This window comes from Chamaea fasciata, unplaced genomic scaffold (genome assembly GCF_029207755.1).
Source record: "Chamaea fasciata isolate MVZ Bird 193981 ecotype frontalis unplaced genomic scaffold, bChaFas1.0.hap1 SCAF_3, whole genome shotgun sequence".
Lineage (NCBI taxonomy): Eukaryota > Metazoa > Chordata > Aves > Passeriformes > Sylviidae > Chamaea > Chamaea fasciata.
Window position 1 is genome coordinate 3,964,710 of NW_027094088.1, and position 8,915 is coordinate 3,973,624.

Genomic DNA, 8,915 nt, shown 5'->3' on the forward strand with positions numbered 1-8,915 from the left:
CCTTGGCTGTAGTCCTGGTCAGGCCCTGTCCTGCCCAAGGTGGATCCTGGAGGCCTTTCAGTCAATCCCTACTTTATTGTCTAGTTCTGTCCAGTCTCTGTTTCAGGTCAGCTTTCCCAAGGCATCACCAAAACCTAAACCCTCCATAGGGGCTGTGGAGGATGCTGCTTTGATACCCTTGGCAGGCACAGGGATTAGAACAGTGGTTAGGCCAGACCACAAGAGCCCTCTTGGAGCTCTCAGAGTTCCAAAGTTTTAAAGCAATTCTTTGCCCCAGATTTTGTTTAGTACTGTATTTCTTGGTGGAAGTTGAAGTGGTTTTTTATTATCTCAGCCTTAGATGGATTTCCCTCATGTGGAGATTATCAGTTGACTTTGTTGCACCAAAACCATGTAGGGAAAACAGTTGGAAGGAGTATCAGCACACTAATAGCAGGTAGTAATGCCAGCTAATCCCTAGCCACTAGGGCAGGTTTCAGGAGATATATATGGGAGCATAGTGTCAGAAGGAATCATGAGATTTCAGATGAGATTATGAGATTAGGCCTTTTGATAGTGAAATACTTCGACTCTCTGGTCCTTTAAATTTTGTGGCAGGTTGGAAAACAGATGGAGTTAGTACTTACCCCTATTCAAAGCTGACACTTTGAAGGGTGATTTCATTCAGTTTTTTTGCCTAACAGCAAATGATGAAATACTCTCCAACATATATTTAAAAGCAGCTAATGATGAGAGGCTTTGAGCATTTTAATGGATTTCAATATCCTTTTCCCCTTAAATTTAATTGGTCAATTTTTCTTCAGCAGGAATGGGATCATTCACATTACTCAGCTGGGTAAGAAAGTGATGGCTGAGGGAAAAAGGCAAAAAATAATTCAGAATGCTGATACTGAGGCCATGTTTTATTTGCAGGATTTGCTGCTCACTTTAAATTCACAAATAGACAAGTTATTTACCAAAACTGTTTACTCCAAAAGTAGGCACAACCACGTACTCTAAAACAGATAGCATTTGTCATCACGACAGAAAAGATTTTATCTGCAGATACAGAAGTCCATGATATCTTATGTGTAGTTGAAATGAGTAGGTATTACTGTTACTGTCACCTGCTTTGTCACAATTATCAGTTAAGAAACGTCCAAACTGGAGTTGCACTGAATCAGAACAGTAAAAGAAGCCCTGTGGAAGGAAATGCAGAATTGATCTGGAGTTGTTGCCTCATATCTCAGCAGACAATAAACTACTCAACTCAACCAGAGGCTGGCTCGCTGAAGCCTAAGCCTGTCTTGCTCCCAGAAAGATGGATCATCTCAGGATCTCCTTGGTCTTTTGGCTTTGTTTATCCTTTATCATGAAGGTGCACACAGACTTGGTAAGATGTCTTGTTGGGTTTTTCCCACCACCATGCTGTGGTTTTATATGGATCCCTCTGACAAGCAAGGTAAAACACATGAAGTTCCATCTGAACATGAGAAACCACTTTTTCCACTGTGTGAGATCTGTTGAACATTGACGCTGGTGATCCAGGCAGACTCTCGGCATTCCCTGGAGTCAGTCAAAGCCTAGATGGACACAATCCTGGCCAATATGTGCTGAGGAGTGGGCTAGACAGTGTGAAGGTGTTATTCCCAACACCTACAATTTTGTGATTGATTCTGTAGTGAGCTCAGCATCTCAAGGCAGCAGAAGCTGATGAGGGAAGAGATCCTTTTCATCTGTATCTGTGGCATTTCCAAACACAGAACAGACAGAGTAACACTCTCCATAAAACTAAAGAGTGGAATATTGATAAAGCATTCCTAAACAAGGTGTAACAGGAAGAGACTTGAGGTTCCCACTTGACTGTGAAGCAGATTTTAGCTTTTAGAGCATGCGCCTTTCATAAGCACATGCTGTGCATATTGTCCAATGACAAAAGAAAGCTGGTGGTCTGTAGCCTTCAAGAAGCTTCATCAGGAGGGGTAAACTGAGAGGTTAAAGAGTGACAGGAAGAAAAATGGGCTTTTTTGGTATCTTTTCTCTTCTGAGCAGAAAGAAAAAGAAACAAATAGCTTAAAGGTACAAGTCATAAGCTCAAAGGAGTTAAGAGGCTTCTCTAAGAAACAAAGAAGCATCGCTGCTAGGATCAGCACTCAACATTTCCATCATTGTAATATGCTCTAATGCATTCACGGACTTTTTTGTTCTTATTAAACAACTCTAAACTGAGTGTCTACATCCCAAATTGACAGATGTGTGAACTGAAGCACAGCATCTGTTCCAGCTTGAAGACTATCCAGCAGTCCAGTGAGAAGAGTTCTGGTGGGAATGCAAAGTAGGCTGCATATTTGAGGGCTCTCACCATTGGTGGGTGTTCTCACAGACAAGGAGGAAGCTTCTGAGAAGGGATTATTTCCTCTTTACCTCCTCTCCAAAATAGGTGTGATTAGAACCTCAGAAAGCTTATTGTAGTTTTATGCAGTCTACTTCCTCTGTGATTGGCATTGCACTTGTTCTCAGGTCCAAATCTGTGCTAGATTTGCTTCCCTTGTAGGTTGACCTCCACCTGAGCAGCATGATCTTCTTGAAGTACTTCATGGTGTTGTTTTTCATGGTTACGAAGCACATGGTGTTTATCATGCTGTTACTCATGGCGATGCACTGCACTATGTAAAAGGCAGTAAGATAATGCTTCTCTTTCACAAAGACGGTGGGGAAGAAGTCCCTGACAATGGAGAAGCCATAGAAAGGTGCCCAGCAGAGAACATAGGCAGTCAGGATGCACATTAGCACCATCACAGTTTTCCTTCTGCACCGGAGCCTCTTCCTGATTTGTTCCGTCTGAAACCCTGGGACGGTTTTAAACCAAAGCTCCCGAGAGATCCTGGCGTAACACAAGGTCATGGTGATCACAGGTGCTACAAATTCAATGCCAAAGATGAAGAGGAAGTACGATTTGTAGTACATCTGCTGGTCAACGGACCAAATTTGGCCACAGAAAATTTTCTCCTGGTTTTTCACGATGAATAACACTGTTTCGGTGGCAAAGTATGCAGATGGAATAGCTACAAGTATGGAGACAATCCAGACCAAGGCAATGAGGAAGGTTGCTGTTTGGTAATTCATGCGTGGTTTCAGTGGGTGAACGATGGCCAGATACCTAGAACAGAAAAAAATACATTCAAAATGAAGTCTGAAAACACACTTCAAAATACAAGCAAACAGAATTGGGCAGGAGGAAATTGCTGTCATTCCTGAGGGGAGAGCCTGAACATGTTTGTCTGTAAGGACATAATCATCTGTAAGAACATTTTGTGAAATAGCAGCCTGGAGCTGAGTTGCAATTGTGTATCACAACTTCTCCTTTTAAACAGGAGCAAGAGTTTGAAAAATGCAGTATTACACATCTAGTCAGATCTGGGGAAGAAAAGACAAACATGTAGAATCAGGAAAATGTTTTCCCTAGGCAGAGAGCTACTTAAATAGCTCTTTTTACTAAGAGGTGAAAAATACATCACAGTGTTCTTTCTTATTTCTGTGGTTGTTCTGTGGGGTGCAAAGACCTGAAGGCGATGCTAATGTATGGTTACAGATGAAAATGATTTTAAGCCACCAACAGAAAGTGTATCTATTTTATAGATACATGCTCTGGAGGAGCGTGTGTCTATTTTCTGCCCATGCAGACCTTTTTTTGTGTATGTTCCCAAGGTGACTATTGCTTATTAATCTTAAATACACAGTATTAAGTAATATGGCAAAGCAGAAAACTTGACTTAGGTATTTGCACTGCTTAGGACTGTAAAGCTGCAAGCTTGTGTTATTCCTGCTAGAAGGAGATTTTTATCAGAGGTCCCAGTACAAGCGTCTTTAACCCAAAGTATTGTTTCAAAAAGTGGAATTTCTCATTCCTTTGGAGTCTATTCCATCTGTGTATATTCAATACCTAGCATAGCATCCACGAGATACATTCATTCTAATGTAAAATGGAAAGTCAGCAGCACTTGTCATCAGCCAGATCTTGGAAGCAGATAAATTGTTCATGGCTCTTAATAGTGCAGAGTAAATGTCAGGGGACAGCAGAATGAGTCAGCCTCATTGCGGAGGAGATAGGTTAACAGTTTTAGATCAGGTCTTGGGGAAGTATGTGGTGGCATGATGTATGTGTATGTATTCATAAGTATGTATATCTGCTCAGCAGAACATTTGTCTGGATGGGATCAGTCTGTCCAACAGAGTCAGGAGGGAGCTTTGATGGTGGATTTCCTGATTGTCATTGCTTACCACACTTGGGCTGTTAACCCTGGAGTGGTCCTGCAGTTCATGAACTGAATTCAGATGAAACTGTCTTGGAAAATATCCTCCAAAAGTATACATAAAACACACCAAGTGTCCATGGGTGTTTGATCCAGGGAGCCCAGCTAAATATATGCAGTGTGGACCCTTATCACATGCTCTTCCTTTTCAGATACTGTATTTTTTCTAGTGTAGGTGTGGCTTTAAAAATGTGAAATTCCTATTTTTTTCATGTGAATGGACATGGAGGAAGAAGAAAGAGCCCTCCCTAGAGGAAATCCTCAGTGGGACAGACTTACTTGCTTTACATGGCTGATTCCTTTTAAATTATCTAAACATGGGAAGACTTTTGTAAGGAGCCTGTTCTTTTTATAGACAGAAATCAACAATCCACATGACATAACTAATGTGGAATACATGATTGCTCAACAATGAGGTTTCTCTCCGTTTACCAAGCCAAAAGCTTGCAAAAAAAAAAAGTAAAAGAAAAAAGAAAAGCAATTAAACCAAAACAGTGTGTTCTTACAACAAGCTTCAGTGATTAATCTTTGCCAGGCTTGTTTTTAAAGATGTGTGGAAGATATGCTATAAATCTGCTTTCTTAGCAGACATAAGGGCACCATGACCCATGTTACTTCATCAACCTGTGATGTACTAGCAGAGCTTTCCAGGAAAACCTTGTAAGAAACTGAAAAACTGATAGAAAATGGTAATGCATACATGATGGTGTTTAGAAGCTTTACCCTCAGTCCTCTGCTGCTGTTGAAAGGATATTCTGTTAGATGCTTGTTACATATTTGTTTTGTGTTACATATTTGTTTTGTAAAAACTGATTGTCCTCTTGCCCTTACCAGGCAAAACATCTCTGAACTTCTGCAGAGTCTTTTCACAGACGTCAGCTGACGTCAGGAAGAGCTGAATCAGCCACACATGAGCTTTATCTGTACAGCCTTCATCAGGGTTAACCACTCCTGAGCTGACTTCTGCATCAGGGACTAAAACTGTGCAACACTATACTCAGGTACATGAGAGAAATTGGGGGAAAGAAGAGGAAGGAGGGGTGGGAATCACATATGTATGTGCAAAAGGTCTACAGAGATGGGTATTGTGTTTGTACATGAAAGAGGTCTTGTGAGAATGGCCTTTCTGTTTACTGAGCAGGTCTCTGGCTTTTTGTGAGTCAGCCATGTCAGACTTATGTCAGCACGAGGCTGATCCTCAGTGCCTCAGTCTGTCAGAGTCCCTGGTGCTGGAGGCTGAGAGAAGAGTCTTGAGAAAGGATACAGTTAAATGAAATTGCTAAAACTCCTGGAGTAAAAGGCAGGCAGCCTCTCAGGACTGCGGCACAACTGGAAAAAAAATTCTTCACCGAAAGAATAGTCGGGCATCAAAACAAGGGAATAGTTCACAAAAAGAGTGTGGATGTGGCACTTGAGATTTAGAACCTCCCAAGCTGTGGCCACATCTTTGTGGCAGTGGGAAGCATCCCTCTTACCTGTCAACAGCTATAGCCAAGAGAGCGTTGGTTGAGACGTAGAGGGAGACAGTCCTCAGGTAGTTGACGGAGGCACAGAGGATGTGGCCGTGCTCCCAGGACAGCTGCTGCACCACGTAGTAATCCATCTCGAAGGGGCAGCACACGATGGCCACGATGAAGTCCGAGATGGCCAGGTTGGCGATCAGCAGGTTGGTGAGGTTCCTCAGCTTCTTGTAGCGGGCCAGAGCGGCGATGAAGATGAAGTTGCCGATGCCACAGACCAGCATGATGCCCACCAGAGCAACCCCGACCACAATCCTGGCTATGAGGAAGGTGCGGGTTTTGGTCAGGTCGTCCTCGCTGTCCAGCGGCAGGTCGTAGTCACTGTAAGTGAAATTGAAAGGGAAAGAGGAGTTTCTCAAGGAGGTGAAATCCCCATCGTGGATGTTGTAGATTGCAGCAAAATTGAGGCGGGTGGTGGCGTTTCGGTTGTGTTCAGCTTGCTCCATGTCCGTCTTCTTTTGGCTGGCGCTGGGTGTTGTGCTAGCCAAGGGTGAGAGACCTCACCCAGACCTCGTCTTTGTCCCCAGACGATTATAGAACAGCAGCCTCACTCATCTCCTTCTGTGGAAACAAAAAGAGGAAAATGTTTCCTGAAAGGAAATGACAGCAAGAGTACTTATCTTGAAGGAAAGCAATAGCCACCTTATTGCCCCACACATCTGTTGCTGCATGTGCACAGAAGGGAGAAATACCCTGTGAAGGGATGCTTCTGTTCTCACAAAATAAATGCTTCGAGTTGCTTCATGCACGGTTTGTTACAGCAGCAGTTTTATTTACCAACAATGAAATTTTCATCAGGCACTGAAATGACAATATAGGAGGAATGTAAAATCTGGTTTAAGCCTCCACTGGCCCACAAGCTCATGGTGCTGTCATCGTTGTGCAAGGTAAAAGACACTAAAATGACAACTCAGTGTGCTGGAAAGCATTTGATGTGCCTTTTGGACAAAGTTTATGCTTTATTCTGGTTGTTTCAGAGTGATGTGGTAGAGGAGATCAAAAAGAGAACTGATGTCCTTGCTCCTAAATACATTTCTTAATTAAGTAAGAGTTGCAAAGACCCAAGAAAATACTAAATCCAGCCCCTCCCTTTTGGCAGCCATTGATTGAGTACAGGACAAAATTTTCTGCCAGCATAATCCATTAGCACTTCTGTCAAACAGGTGAAGCTCTGCCAATTTGCAGAGACAAGAATTTTGTCCTGTGAACCAGCTTGTAGAGCTTAACTGTGAAGGCAAATCTGCCATTCACAGGGAAAGTGTTTCCACAGAGAGTGAAAGGTGAGAGGGAAAATCATCTGTAAGAAAGACAGAGTGCCTTGCATTTTTGATGCTGGGGAGGAGCAGGTTCCCCTCTTTGTACTGCCAGTTGTATCAAATATTTAAAAACTATTAATTTTTCCCACACAGAGGGGAAAAAAAAAATAATCTACTCCTTATTTTTGCCCCTCTGTATCAAAATGTTGAGAGGGCATCTTCTTGCATCTTGCCATGGTCCATCTAGGAACCTTCACACCAGGCTCCTGGCTGTCAGGACGGTCTCACCTCATCCCAGCAGAGGATTAGGGAGCATTACTGCTTTTTCTGCCCTCAAGCAGTAAGTCCTCAGGGTGTCAAAGCCACCGAACAATAGCAGTCGTGCCTACAAAGGATAATCTGCATAGTGGAGCTGTTGTTCCCTTCTTTCCCTGGAACCACCCTCAGACCCTGATGTACCGACACTTAACAAATATCTGCCAGAAACTCTTTTTTACAACTTTGGTCATCACGTTGTTTTTCAAACTGAGCATTGCAGAACAGAGTAACAGAAAGGCAAAGCCTGAAACGAAAGAGTTCTGACAAGGGACTGCTTTAGGAGACATCTCGACAGCTGCCGGGAAAGGTAAATATTCATTTAAGAGAAGTGCTAAATAAGCACTTGGATGCAAAAATCTGTTGGCCAAAGCAAGAGGGAGTATCTGCGTTAGATTTCTCTGCTAAATACCAAACGAGCTATAAAATACAGACAACACAACCATCCACAAAACTGACATAACGCTATCAGCAAAGGGTACCTGCAGTTGTGCTCATCTTCCTGGAGGTCTCAGGCACCCTGTGGAGAGCTTCCAGGTTTGTCCTCTGCAGGTGCTGCTGTTACTGGAGGAGAGAAAGGATCACTGGAAGTAGCCCAAGGACTCGGCTGAGTGCTCTTTCTCTCCCATGCATGTTAGCCCTGTGCTCAGGGGAGGGTGGCTCCTCTGCCTCTGTGCCTGCATCTAAAGCCTTTGCTCAGTGGGAGGCACCTTGAAGCTGTCCGTGCATTTCTGATTTTAAAGAGGCAGCACAGTCTGGAGACAATAGAGCACAGACCTTTTGGGGTTCCTCTGCCTTAAGCCCCCCGAATGCATGGAATTGGCAGAGTGGCTTTGTTAGCCAGCCTGAGCGTGGAACGTTTAAATTCCCGGTCTGCCCTTGCTCTTTGAGTTTTGCCTGTGCTGGGCAGCAGCAGCCTGCACCTGATGTGCCACAGAAGCAAAATACAAACCTCCCACTGGAAGGGAGGGGGAGGAAGGAGGGTGATGTGCTTTCCCAGGAACCTTTCTCTGTGTCTCTTTCTCTGGCTATTGTCTTTAGGATGCAGCTGCAGTAGCTCCAGCAGGAGGGACACACAGTGAATAGCCGTAAATCAGAGGACCCCTGACAGCTTTCCTTGCCCTCTCAGGGAGCTACTCAGAGCAGAAAAGTGGCAGTGAATCCTTAAAGACTTGGTGTCCTTTGCTAATGCCGCCTCCTCACTGCTCTGAACACTCAAACCTGAGGGAGCAGTTCTGCTTTCCAGTTCTCCAGAAGGAAAGGAAATGTATGGCACGACACCTGTCTTCTTCACCTCCAGACTTAGTCACTTTGGCTGACACTTTCCAAGGTGCATAGTGGGACACTTTACATAGTCCCCAACAGATGAGACCATCAGAGGCTGTCACAGGTCATGAAGAGTGTAGGAGGTTTACAGAAAACTTAGACTGTGTGTCCCCAGTGTAAATTCACAAGGCTGGGCTCTGGTGGGCTAGTGGGCACTTAGCTCTGAAGAAAGAAGGTAAGGAAAGAAACCTGTGAATGTAAAATAT

General features: G+C 43.8%; 1 protein-coding gene across 1 annotated transcript; it reads right to left on the reverse strand.

Annotated features, from left to right (window-relative positions):
- Positions 1–869: 869 nt before the first annotated feature.
- Positions 870–8,044, reverse strand: PROKR1 (prokineticin receptor 1). Its single transcript, XM_066180352.1, has 3 exons — positions 7,866–8,044; positions 5,768–6,373; positions 870–3,139 (listed from the first exon to the last, which is right to left on the reverse strand). Exons 2-3 carry the CDS (start codon positions 6,256–6,258, stop codon positions 2,443–2,445), a joined length of 1,188 nt encoding a protein of 395 aa, XP_066036449.1. The 5' UTR covers positions 6,259–6,373; positions 7,866–8,044; the 3' UTR covers positions 870–2,442.
- Between the last annotated feature and the right edge of the window lie 871 nt (positions 8,045–8,915).

Bases quoted from the DNA above. Each gene is read 5' to 3' on its own strand.
- PROKR1 (XM_066180352.1), bottom strand. From the start codon at position 6,258: ATGGAGCAAGCTGAACACAACCGAAACGCCACCACCCGCCTCAATTTT. The intron at 3,140-5,767 runs GTAAGAGGGATG...TTTCTGTTCTAG, and splicing joins TTGGCTATAGCTGTTGACAG to GTATCTGGCCATCGTTCACC.